Here is a 13,504-nt window from a genome sequence, read left to right on the forward strand (position 1 = left end):
CTAGCCCGGCTTTGCTGGAGGGTCATTTGCCATATCTTCACTGCTCACTATCTTTATCTCTTTTTATAGATATAAACTTTGTTGTTCTTAGAGCATATATGACAGTGATAAAATATTGTCAATACAGAACACAGTGGTATTAAAATATCTACACATTTTTTTCAATGTATATTTGAGAAACGAATTCAATAGACATAATTTTGTATGATTATTACTGAGGTCATTAGCTGATCGACTGATTCCATGAACGTTTAATTAAGTGGAGTTCAACGAATTTCATCTGACAATCGGTTGTTATCTGGTTGAGCTCAACCAGACTCATGGCTCAGGAGGTCGACGTCTAGTTGAACTCGACCAGACTCATGGCACAGGAGGTCGACGTCTAGTTGAACTCAACCAGACTCATGGCTCAGGAGGTCGACGTCTAGTTGAACTCAACCAGACTCATGGCTCAGGAGGTTGACGTCTAGTTGAGCTCAACCAGACTCATGGCTCAGGAGGTCGACGTCTAGTTGAGCTCAACCAGACTCATGGCTCAGGAGGTCGACGTCTAGTTAAGCTCGACCAGACTCATGGCTCAGGAGGTCGACGTCTAGTTGAGCTCGACCAGACTCATGGCTCAGGAGGTCGACGTCTAGTTGAACTCAACCAGACTCATGGCTCAGGAGGACGACGTCTAGTTAAGCTCGACCATAGCGGCGAGAGCTCCACTGAAGGCGGCGTTGTAGTCGCAGGCGACCTCGTTGTGCTGGTAGTCTTGGCGGCTGTCAGTGTAGCCGTCAGACTGCAAGGAGAAGAACAGTTCATTACGGAGTATTCTGGCTTAGGAGGTAGGTCGAAGAATGAATTACTAACCACACCCACTATTAATACCACCTATTTTACCCCTAAATATCTTGAGATGATTTCTGGGCTTTGTAGTGTCCCCGCGACCCGGTCCTCGACCAGGCCTCCACCCCCAGGAAGCAGCCCGTGACAGCTGACTAACACCCAGGTACCTATTTTACTGATAGGTAACAGGGGCATAGGGTGAAAGAAACTCTGCCCATTGTTTCTCGCCGGTGCCTGGGATTGAACCCGGGACCACAGGATCACAAGTCCAGTGTGCTGTCCGCTCGGCCGACCGGCTCCCAAGTAATAATCATATTATTATGATCACTCCCAAATAATCTAAGAGTCAAACAGAGATGATATCTTTTGAAGATGGCGTGTGATGCACAGTGCTTTTTGTTATCTAATAAATCAGCTTTTTATCATTTAAACTTATTTGTTTGTGTTTTGAGTGAGCTTTTAAGTGTAAATCATGTGTTCGTGTATCAAAATACGACATTAGTGTTCTTCAAGTCTTATTTTTATATTTTTCAAAAACATAACATATGTTATGCTCAAAACATAACATGTAAGATACAGTTGGAGACAAAATAAATTCCCAACAATAAATTTGAACGAATGATATTCAAGCGGTTAACTATAGAGGGCACTTTATAACTCATGCTCATATAAAATGAGTTAGAACCAGCGACAAATCTCAAGTGGTTTTGCCTACGAACCAGAGCAACTCACCCAACCTGTCAAAACCTACGTTCATTGCCAGGGGAAGCAAAAAACTTTTCGCTGTACTTAATTTCAGTCACACATCGAAATTGTGACGCATTAGCAACCCACCTACCAAAGAGCCAAAGCTCAACCCCCGCAAGGCACAACGGGCTCACCATAGCCCGTGCTACTTGGAACTCTGTTCCAGGTAGCGAATCTTTAACAACCCCGCAAGCACAACTAGATGAGGTGAGTACCTGGTCGGGGCCGCCGACGAGGGCGCCGTAGAGGGTGTGCGGGTTGGGTCCTGGCTGGTTCTGGCCCCACTGGTTGTGCAGACACGACTGTGGTGGAATGGGACACGAGCTGTGGGGAAGGAAACAGCACGACTGTCTTGAATCTCCGTCATAATTGTAAACAAAATCACTCTAGTGAGAACAGACAACGCGTTTCTCACTCGTTGCTTTAACAGGAAATTATAATTTTCATATATTATTTTATAGGTTTTAGAAGAGAAAAATTAACTAGTGAGTCGATGTAAGGTTTCATGCTTTATGATAGTGGTTCATGTGAGTGGTGGTAGTGACTGTGGCAACAGGTAGGGATGATAGTGCTTCATGTGAGTGGTGGTAGTGACTGTGGCAGCAGGTAGGGATGATAGTGCTTCATGTGAGTGGTGGTAGTGACTGTGCCAACAGGTAGGGATGATAGTGCTTCATGTGAGTGGTGGTAGTGACTGTGGCAGCAGGTAGGGATGATAGTGCTTTATGTGAGTGGTGGTAGTGACTGTGGCAGCAGGTAGGGATGATAGTGCTTCATGTGAGTGGTGGTAGTGACTGTGGCAGCAGGTAGGGATGATAGTGCTTTATGTGAGTGGTGGTAGTGACTGTGGCAGCAGGTAGGGATGATAGTGCTTCATGTGACTGGTGATAGTGACTGTGGCAGAAGAGGAATGCGGGGACGCACCTGGAGCGGTGGTGGGGGCGTGTGGGCGGGTCGACACCGAAGCCCACGACGAAGGAGTGACCGAAGTCACCCAGGATGTAGCCAAGTTGACCGTCAGCCCACTCCCTGTTGGCCGCAGCGTCAGCTGGGTCTCCGTACTTGGCCGCCTGCAGGTAATAACAGCCGGGTTGTATATGTTTGTTAACTGTTAGTCTCTCAGTCTATAGTAATAATTCCAATATGGTGATAATTGCAACCAATGATACGGTGCTTGTCGGTGTCTTTGTTACACTGTTGGACTGACCCAGAGGGAGATGAAGGCGACGTTGGCAGCGTGACGGTTCGAGCCCCAAGGGTCCAGGAAGACCAGGCCTCCAGGTGTGTACTGGGCGTCGTTCTTCAGGTAAGTCAGGAACGCCTTGAGGGCGTCCGCGTACTTGGTGTTGCTGGGGTCGACCAGTGACCCCAGCGCCTGAGGCAGACAAGAAGTACATAAAATCATACTTATAAACATTAATAGTAATCATCATTTGATATGTTATAATAGATCCGAATAGTATGAGTAACGTTGATATGTAAATAAAAATGATTATAAATATGAATTATTATAAATATGGAGAAAAAAATACAATAACGTAAGTGGTTGACAGCCAGAGGAACTTAATTTATGCCTCATTGCCACGCAATTCTTGGAAAATTTGGGAAAATTTCGACAATTTTAATTCCCAGCAATTGGCGCGCATTAAGTTCTTAACTCTGCATTAACTCCTATCTAGCAATTATCCTGATATAGTAATATCTTTGCCTAAACATATGAAGCCTGATATTAATCAATACTAAAATAATTATTCCATTTGAATAAGTTGGCACTATTTTGTTGGTCTATTTACTATGTGTAATAGCATTTGCTTACGTAAGCGCCGGCCTTCTTGTCGTCCCAGGAGAACTGGAGGGCGCCTTCCCCCAGCGAGAAGTCGTCCCAGGCCGCCTGAGCCTTGGTGAGGTAGGTGTCGTCTCCTGTGGCGCGGTACAGCCACAGCGCCCCCCACAGCAACTCGTCCCCGTACCCACTCCACGACCTGTGGGAGACATCACGTGCCCAGGTTATTATGTGTCTCCTGTGGGAGACACCACGTGCCCAGGTTATCATGTGTCTCCTGTGGGAGACACGTGCCCAGTGGGAGACACCACGTGCCCAGGTTATTGTGTGTCTCCTATGGGAGACACCACGTGCCCAGGTTATTATGTGTCTCCTGTGGGAGACACCACGTGCCCAGGTTATCATGTGTCACCTGTGGGAGACACCACGTGCCCAGGTTATCATGTGTCTCCTGTGGGAGACACCACGTGCCCAGGTTATTATGTGTCTCCTGTGGAAGACACCACGTGCCCAGTGGGAGACACGTGCCCAGGTTATCATCTGTCTCCTGTGGGAGACACCACGTGCCCAGGTTATCATGTGTCTCCTGTGGGAGACACCACGTGCCCAGGTTATCATGTGTCTCCTGTGGGAGACACCACGTGCCCAGGTTATCATGTGTCTCCTGTGGAAGACACCTCGTGCCCAGGTTATCATGTGTCTCCTGTGGGAGACACCACGTGCCCAGGTTATCATCTGTCTCCTGTGGGAGACACGTGCCCAGGTTATCATGTGTCACCTGTGGGAGACACCACGTGCCCAGGTTATCATGTGTCTCCTGTGGGAGACACCACGTGCCCAGGTTATCATGTGTCTCTGGCCTGAGGTGCATGAAGTATCTCCAGTACGATTATCTTAAAATCAAGTAAATGGTAATATATGTGCCGGTAAGATTTTATTAACGAAGTCCAAGTTAGTAGACATTTTTTTTTTTTAGGAGACGTAATTCTCCTTTTCGGAATATATTCACTGAAAGTTTAGGCTAGCCTTCAAGTAAAGTGTGTTCACTGATTGAGCAGCAAGCTTTTGTGCAGCCATAATAGCACTCCCATGATTGTTAGGACTTAAGGTCGACAACAAACTAAATAAAAAAAAAAAAATCTGTCTGTGTACTTCGAAGGGATGGAGTAATTTATCAGCCTCGTAGACAACCTACTTGTCTCCTTACCCGATGGTGTACTAAGGCTTTATCTTACTTCAGGCTAATTAGTAATTTGATGCTAATTATACAGTTACTCAATCAGAGTCTCCCAAAATCTTCAGTGTTGACCAGAATTCATACTATAGCTTCTTGTTTTGTAACATATGCATCTAAATACAAAGTAGGAAATATGGTTCGAAGAATTTGACAACTAATTATTATTTTACCATGATTACAAACAACATGGTTAACAACTTACCTGTAGAAGGCAGCAGCGTCTGTGATGGAATTGTGGTACTCAAGACGGTACTCGTCGGCGAAGGCATAGAGCTCCTTGGCCGAGCTTAAAAGTTCGGCCGAGTAGGCTGAGTCAACATCCTGCAACGTGGTTGATCTTTAAGGTTTGTTGCAGCGAGAATATTTACACAGAGACTTAAGGTTAAAGTGCAGCACTTTAGTGATCATGATTCATATCAGTAAAGGAGGAAAAATGAGTGGGACAGGTCAGCAGGACGAGGAGTGGGCTAGGTCCGCATAGCTGGAGTGAGGCAGGTCAGAGGGAGGGGAAGTGAGGCAGGTCAGAAGGAAGGAGGGAAGTGAGGCAGGCCAGAGGGAGGAGGGGTGAGGCAGGCAAGAGAGAGGGAGAGTGAGGCAAGTCAGAGGGAGGGGGAGTGAGGCAAGCCTGACGGAGGAGGGGTGAGGCAGGCAAGAGAGAGGGAGAGTGAGGCAGGTCAGAGGGAGGGGGAGTGAGGCAGGCCAAGGGAAGGAGGGGGGAGTGAGGCAGGCCAGAGGGAAGGAGGGGAGTAAGGCAAGCCAGAGGGAGGGGGGTGTGAGGCAGGTCAAAGGTAGGGAGGTGGAAGTGAGGCAGGCCAGAGGTAGGGGGAAGTGAGGCAGGCCAGAGGGAGGGGGAAGTGAGACAGGCCAGAGAGAACCTCACCTTGAAGACGATGGAGGCGGCAGCGAGGGCGGCTGCTGTCTCCCCAGCTAGGTCACTACCTGCAGGAGCAACACCACAATAGTATTATTGACCACAAGACACGAGGTTTAAACAAAATATGTCTCACTGTCTTCAACTTGTTAAGCTTTCTCAGCCGCCTCTAAACTCATCTCTGGAAAAAAAGGAACCAGTAAGTGACCTCTTCAAACCTATTAAAGCAATGATCAACCCAAATTAACCTAACAGTAAATAATGTCCGAACTGATGTGTGTGTGATTAGCTGCCTTGTAAACACAAATTACACTGCTGACCCATGAATGTATGCAGTTTATTATAACATAATTTACATCAAATTTTAAAAAAATGTAATTATATTTCAAAGGAAAACACTCTTAAGGTCCTTGCTAGTAACAGCAACAGCTGCGAAGGTTATCAGTCAAACATCCGTTTATTTTATATCTTCAGATATCTTGCGAGACCTGAGACACACAACAACTCTGGAGAGCACTTACCTGGGGCGCTCGAGTCAATCTTCATGGAAGGTCGCTCCATGTGCATGTCCTCAGGTCGACCCCAGTAGCTGTGATCAGTGTTTCCTGCACCAACCTGGGGACCACACCAAACAGTAAGTGACCACAACCAAACAGTAAGTGACCACAACCAAACAGTAAGTGACCACAACCAAACAGTAAGTGACCACAACCAAACAGTAAGTGACCACAACCAAACAGTTACCATCCTCTGCATCATATATATGCCAGAACAGAATGATACAACTCACAATAATATAACACAGGGCGAAGGCAATTTGTTGAACAACTAGTTGTAGTAATTAGTTATCATACAGCTCGTGACTCGTTTTTCCCAGCTGCTGCACTGGTTAGAGATAATTAGAGAGCCTGTTACGTACGTGATTAATGTTGCCCGCGCCTGATACTACTAGTATTGGTAATTTGCTAACTTATTACCGGTTGATTAGCACTCTCACCTGGCAGACTAGTTAGGGTTCAACTTCCTACACAGGAGAAACTAATTAGTGAAGACCACACGAGATAAACAACATTTGACGTTAGTGGCCGTACAGTGACAGTGGACGTACCTAACCGTACAGTGAAAGACAGTGAACGTACCTGGCCGTACAGTGAGAGACAGTGAACGTACCTGGCCGTACAGTGAGAGGCAGTGAACGTACCTGGCCGTACAGTGAGAGACAGTGAACGTACCTGGCCGTACAGTAAGAGACAGTGAACGTACCTGGCCGTACAGTGAGAGACAGTGAACGTACCTGGCCGTACAGTAAGAGACAGTGAACGTACCTGGCCGTACAGTGAGAGACAGTGAACGTACCTGGCCGTACAGTGAGAGACAGTGGACGTAAATAACCATACAGTGAGAGACAGTGGACGTACTTAACCGTACAGTGAGAGACAGTGGACGTACCTGGCCGTACAGTGAGAGACAGTGGACGTACCTGGCCGTACAGTTCGTACTCAGCAGTGTGGGCCTTGAGGAAGTAGTCGGTGGCCCACTTGACAGCTGCACGCCCGTACTCCGTCTGACCTGTGGGCGGGAGGCACTCTAGTACTTCTACCTTAGTATGTGTTATGGGGCGTTGAGAGCGCGTTGTTGAACACGCTTGAAGTACGATAACCAAACCACACATCAGAAGATGGAGACACGACGACGTTTCGGTCCCTCGTGGACCGTTATCAAAACCCACGATTTGATAATGGTCCAGGACGGACCGAAACGTCCTCGTTTCTCTGCCTTCTGATGGGTAGTTTGGCCATCATGTCTTCAGCCAGGTTATTGTGACTCATCGCCTGCACATGTTAGAAGTTCCTTGTGTATGTTGTTGATGTCTCGTGAACATGTGAGCCTGGAGTTGATGTACATGTTATCAACGTGTTCTGATGTTTTGTGATCATATGAGCGTGTTCTTAACATTTCAGTTTTGTTTAACTTATAAGTTTTTCCCCAATTATTTTACTGCAAAACTGCTTAAACAAGATAAACTATAAACAGTAATTACTGACCAGCGGCGGCGTATCCTTGAGGGAAGTCGAGGAGGCCCCAGGCCAGCACTGTGGCGGTGTAGGCCATCGGGAAGCCGAATTTGACGTGATCTCCAGCTGTTGAGGAGAGATGGTGAGGGTCAGGCAGGGAGGGTGAGCTAGCTCTCTCTCTCTCTCTCTCTCTCTCTCTCTCTCTCTCTCTCTCTCTCTCTCTCTCTCTCTCTCTCTCTCTCTCTCTCTCTCTCTCTCTCTCTGTCTCTCTCTGTCTCTCTCTCTCTCTCTCTCTCTCTCTCTCTCTCTCTCTCTCTCTCTCTCTCTCTCTCTCTCTCTCTCTCTCTCTCTCTCTCTCTCTCTCTCTCTCTCTCTCTCTCTCTCTCTCTCTCTCTCTCTATCTCTCTATCTCTCTCTCTCTCTCTCTCTCTCTCTCTCTCTCTCTCTCTCTCTCTCTCTCTCTCTCTCTCTCTCTCTCTCTCTCTCTCTCTCTCTCTCTCTCTCTCTCTCTCTCTCTCTCTCTCTCTCTCTCTCTCTCTCTCTCTCACTCTCTCACCGTCGTAGTAGCCTCCAGTAAGGTCATGCTCAACATCAGAACCATCGTCCAGGGCGGAGTCCCACCTCCAGGGGGTGACGCGCTGGTCCTCGGGCAGGTGACCTGAGCGCTGAGCCTCGTAGAACAGGATGGACATGCACAGGGCCTGCAAGGCACACATGTCTGTTAAGCTGAAGCTCAGCCACACCGTGTCCGGCTGCAGTTAGTGAGGAAACACTACAGCAAGATGTGTAGAACATGTAACATTAATACACGCAGAATATCGACAGTGAACGAGGCAATAACTGCCTTTCATACTGGCAATTCATCTTACATATTTCCACATTAACAGACGCCATTGTAACAACATATTCCTCTAAGGTTATGAAGTCACTGGTTACAAGAGACAGTGTGAGGTACAGACCTGCGCGTAGTCGTATCTCCCCATGCCGGTGGCCGGACACGGGTTGGTGAAGGGGAACTCTGTAGTGTACTCGATTCTTTCTGGAAGTGGTTTAAACGAAACTTGTTAGGAGTGTTAAGAATTGTTTAGATACCCCGTGCATCCCCGTATGCCCAAGTGGGCACGGGCAGGAGTTGTCTATGGCGTGCCTGTTCCAGGAACTTGTGTGTCCCTAATACTGAGGAATCACAATATATGTTATATATATATACATATATGCATATATGCTTGCATAAAACAGTCCATCAATCAGAAATCTATTAAGTTATCTACTCAGTAATCTGTTCTATATAACAACTTTTTCCGAACTAGTGGTTATCCTAAAAACTTCAGATCGGTGTAAAGGGACACAGCCCGGTCTTCTATATATATTGAACGGATAGCTCAAGGATATCAAGTAGTCTGATAGCTCAAGGTTAGGCAAATTTGCACTACGAGCTTTGGCAGTGTTCAGTTACCTGTCCGACGTAAAGCTGAGCTCGCAAGCGTAAGGCTAGCGTATCTCTGGCTAGCTTACTCAGATACGCTAATGGTGAATTGAAGCTATATAAACAGGAGATGAATTCAGACTCACCGCACGACTCCTGGCCATTCACGATGAATGAGATCACGTTTGGACGGGTGCCTTCGTCGTAATTAGCCTGGAAATGGATCATCACATAGCCCGTCTCAAAGAACTTTTGACTTGTGATTCTAAAGTGAGTGTTGTCTATCATTTCAACGCCACCTTCCCAGAACTGTGAATATATAATAGACCAACTTTATTATATCACCAGTAGTAACAAAATGTTAAAAGTTATAGAATAACATAATTATTATTAATATTATTATATTTGAATGTAAATGTTCTTCAAAATACTATGTCATCTTTCTCGTTATATAATAATATATCTCGCAAACACTCTAAACCTATTATATATTGTGTATACTCAAAGTATATCCACCGATACGAGAAATTGGGTGTTTTTCTCAGTCTATGTCTCCTTTTGGGGGGTAGTTTGATAGCTCTTTTGAATTTTATAATATTTTCAATAATAAGTTGTTATAGCTCTATATAGCTATATATATATATATATATATATATATATATATATATATATATATATATATATATATATATATATATATATATATATATATATATATATATATATATATATATATATATATATATATATATATATATGAATATGAAAACTCACACCCCAGGAGTGACTCGAACCCATACTCCCAGAAGCAACGCAACTGGTAACTACAGGGCGCCTTAATCCGCTTGACCATTACGGCCGTCAAAAGGAAGTGATAGCCGAGGCTATTTGAGCCACTTCCCCGACGGCAACTCGGATGGTAATCTCATTCGCATATAGTCCTGGGGACCATTCAGGCTTGTTCGCATATATATATATATATATATATATATATATATATATATATATATATATATATATATATATATATATATATATATATATATATATATATATATATATATATATATATATATATATATATATATATGTGTGTGTGTGTGTGTGTGTGTGTGTGTATTAATCTACAGACGCAGAATATCTCATAACAGGTTTTCTCAAAATGCTAAAAAAATACAGTGAAATAGAAAAATAATAAATTATTATCCTACTTCACTGTTGGGGGGGGGGAGGGGTTTCCTTGCATGAATCTATAAACAAAAAATGAAACACTGAAATAACTAGTCAGTCGAAACTGAAATGGTTAAAAAATGGTTAAAAAGCTGTTCTGGTCGCGCCGTCAGATTAACAAAGCCATCACTCACAGCCACGTTCTTGACGGCGGCGTCGAAGGTGATGAGGACGTCGAGGCCAATGAGAGGAACCAGGGTCACGGAGGTGAAGTTGCCGTCATAAGTGTTTAGCGACTCGAACATGATAGTGACAGACTCGCACATCTGAGCCTCCACTCCTGGAAGGGTAAACCTACACGTTCATTCCTCAGTCTTTGCCTCTACACGACAGATGGTAAACTACGCGAGTATTCTTCCTTCTTTGGTTCCTTACTATAGATAGCTAGCTAAACTACTCAAGCACTCATACATTCATTTTGTTATTCATCTATGAATAACAGCGTAATCTATGTTATTAATACTCACAATCTATGGTTCTACACGTTGGATATATATGGTGCTTGTGTAAATAAAAGACAAGCTATGTCTTTGACTCCTCAAGCAGGGAAAGAGAAAGACATAGTCTCTCTGACTTGGTGCCTTCTTTTGATAACTACTTACTAGTATTGTATCGGAATGTGACCCATTACCTGAGTGAGGACCTAGAGGTATGTACGTAGGCTGGCTGACTGGGTCATCACCTGTACGTAGGTGGGTGATGCTGAGTGACTGGGTCATCACCTGTACGTAGGTGGGTGATGCTGAGTGACTGGGTCATCACCTGTACGTAGGTGGGTGATGCTGAGTGACTGGGTCATCACCTGTACGCAGGTGGGTGATGCTGAGTGACTGGGTCATCACCTCTATGCAGGTGGGTGAGGCTGAGTGACTGGCTCAGCACCCGTATGCAGAACTACCGAGTCAGGAACTCAAATATACATATTTTGAAGACGAAGCAACCTTGCACGTAACTTATGAATGTACAAGGGACGAACTTCGTCTTGGGACCGACCGCTGAAATTTTGATTGAGTCCGAGCAGACGTGATTGTGTTGAAATACACCACTTTAGGATTGCTGCGTTCGGACAGTTCTTTATTTAGTACTTAAAGTGATGGTTTCACCGCTCAGTCAGGGGATAGCCTTATACTCTGAACACCAATATTTGTTTGCTTACACACACATATAAATATCTGAGTTAAAATATCATTTGGTTTCAATTAATCTAACCTTATATATACTGAGGTCGTTAATAATTCGCTCACCTTATATCATCGCCTACTAAAATTTACGCACAGGATTTCAATGTCAGTTTGACGCACCGATAAACTAAGGAGGTATATATTAACGAATAATTCCTGCATGATAGTCAGCTGAGCGCATCATACGCCACAAATAATATATCTCTTTTACCAAATGTTTTTGTGCTAAGTTATAGAGGTGTTTAGGAGCTGTGAAATAGATCTTGGATAAACATATGATAAGGATGTTATCTAGAGGATAAATATAATATATAACAAATATAAACAGGGCAAGATCTTACTAAGGAAAAGGGAAAGTTGTGAGTTTAGGAGAGGTTGTGTTCTCTGGATGTTAACATCAATAAAATTGTTCGTATTATTCTTTAGTTATAGAGGTAAAGCTGACTGAACCTTTATACATGTGTATTGTCAGTAACTATGTGGTGGTGTGTGAGGACCTGAGTCAGTGTCTGGGTGTAGGTGTGTGAGGACCTGAGTCAGTGTCTGGGTGTAGGTGGGTGAGGACCTGAGTCAATACCTGGGTGCAGGTGGGTGAGGACCTGAGTCAGTGTCTGGGTGTAGATGGGTGAGGACCTGAGTCAGTGTCTGGGTGTAGGTGTGTGAGGACCTGAGTCAGTACCAGGGTGTAGGTGGGTGAGGAGCTGAGTCAGTACCTGGGTGTAGGTGGGTGAGGACCTGAGTCAGTACCTGGGTGTAGGTGGGTGAGGACCTGAGTCAGTACCTGGGTGTAGGTGGGTGAAGACCTGAGTCAGTACCTGGGTGTAGGTGGGTGAGGAGCTGAGTCAGTACCTGGGTGTAGGTGGGTGAGGACCTGAGTCAGTACCTGGGTGTAGGTGGGTGAGGACCTGAGTCAGTACCTGGGTGTAGGTGGGTGAGGACCTGAGTCAGTGTCTGGGTGTAGACCTGAGTCTGTACTTGGGTGTAGGTGGGTGAGGACCTGAGTCAGTACCTGGGTGTAGGAGGGCGAGGCTGACGAGCCCCAGCAGGAGGACCTGGACGAGGACTCTGGTCATGTCTGAGGCTTGAGACACACTGGTGACGGGAGATAGAGTCGCTGCCCTTATATACCCTCCGAGGCTCCCTCGCTATCTTTAGCACTTGGCTCAATCTTTGTAAATACATATAATTTTTTAACGTTTGTACGGTTGAGTCCTCCAGGTGCCCCTTAGCTCTCTTTTTACTGCATAATTTCATTTGAAATTACTGCAAATTATCATAATTCTTAGAGGGAATATCATTTAAATTGTGGTTCACCTAAATAAGCTAAAAGTCTGCTCTCCTTTTCTCTTCCCCTTGCAAGAAACTTCATAGCCAGAAATAATCGAAGACCAATACGTAATGTTCATTTGCTCAATGTACTCAATGTTCAATCCATGTGTGTGAAGACTTGGTCCACTCTTCTGCTAGGTCTTTCCTTTCTGCTCCATATTTCCTTTCCATCATATTGTGTTAGCAGGTTTATTTCCTGCTACTTCTATTGGCTTTCGTCTCCATGTCTCCTACCCCCTTCTTGGATTAATTGATTTGCAGTTAATCTACCATTACTAGCATTATTGCTCACAGTCTAAGGGGATAATTCAGGCCCACTTTGGATAATGTTCATGGAATCTTTGTGTGAGTTCTCGTGTTCATGTTTGTGTCTTCTGTAATTCTCTGAGGATTGTAAATCACCGCTACAGTCGCTTGTTTCTATTTCTGCTGAAGTGACATATGTAACGTAATCTGCATTAGTGGTAACCTCCTCAAAATTTATCTCTATTTGTTTAAAAAAAAATCAGGAAGGTTGACAGTTGTTTTAGAGGAAGACGAGAGGCACATTTAGTGATGAGAGATCCACTACGTACAACGCTCTTTAAAATCAGGTGTAACATTGGGTGAACACAGGTAGAGTAGATTACAGGCGAGGTACAGGTACATGAAGCACAATTAGAGGGCAGGTGCAGCTGTTCACAGCAGCACTCACCATTTGTTATCACTAGTTCACATCAACACTCACTAACCCGAGTCTTCATCAATAGTTATCAACCATTTTCTCATATACGTCAATACAGTCAAGGCTCCTCAGACTGCTCCCCACTCCATAGAAATCACCTCATTTGCAATGAAATTTCAGGATGTCATCA

At 44.8% G+C, this 13,504-nt stretch overlaps 1 protein-coding gene across 1 annotated transcript; it reads right to left on the bottom strand.

Moving 5' to 3' along the window:
* Nucleotides 1-153: 153 nt before the first annotated feature.
* On the bottom strand, nt 154-12,434 carry LOC138358277 (uncharacterized). Its single transcript, XM_069316122.1, has 15 exons — nt 12,331-12,434; nt 10,275-10,420; nt 9,057-9,219; nt 8,444-8,523; nt 8,041-8,185; nt 7,515-7,610; nt 6,950-7,038; nt 5,991-6,084; nt 5,479-5,537; nt 4,801-4,919; nt 3,395-3,560; nt 2,786-2,953; nt 2,503-2,648; nt 1,794-1,902; nt 154-784 (listed from the first exon to the last, which is right to left on the bottom strand). Exons 1-15 carry the CDS (start codon nt 12,392-12,394, stop codon nt 677-679), a joined length of 1,752 nt encoding a protein of 583 aa, XP_069172223.1. The 5' UTR covers nt 12,395-12,434; the 3' UTR covers nt 154-676.
* Nucleotides 12,435-13,504: the final 1,070 nt, after the last annotated feature.

The sequence above is a fragment of the Procambarus clarkii genome, chromosome 82 (genome assembly GCF_040958095.1).
Source record: "Procambarus clarkii isolate CNS0578487 chromosome 82, FALCON_Pclarkii_2.0, whole genome shotgun sequence".
NCBI classification, from domain to species: Eukaryota; Metazoa; Arthropoda; class Malacostraca; order Decapoda; family Cambaridae; genus Procambarus; species Procambarus clarkii.

Excerpts from the sequence above, each read along its gene's own strand:
- LOC138358277 (XM_069316122.1), bottom strand. The coding sequence starts at position 12,394 with ATGACCAGAGTCCTCGTCCAGGTCCTCCTGCTGGGGCTCGTCAGCCTC. Across the intron at positions 10,421-12,330 it reads CCTCGCCCTCCTACACCCAG|GAGTGGAGGCTCAGATGTGC; the intron begins GTACTGACTCAG and ends TTACCCTTCCAG. Across the intron at positions 5,538-5,990 it reads GATTGACTCGAGCGCCCCAG|GTAGTGACCTAGCTGGGGAG; the intron begins GTAAGTGCTCTC and ends TTGCTCCTGCAG.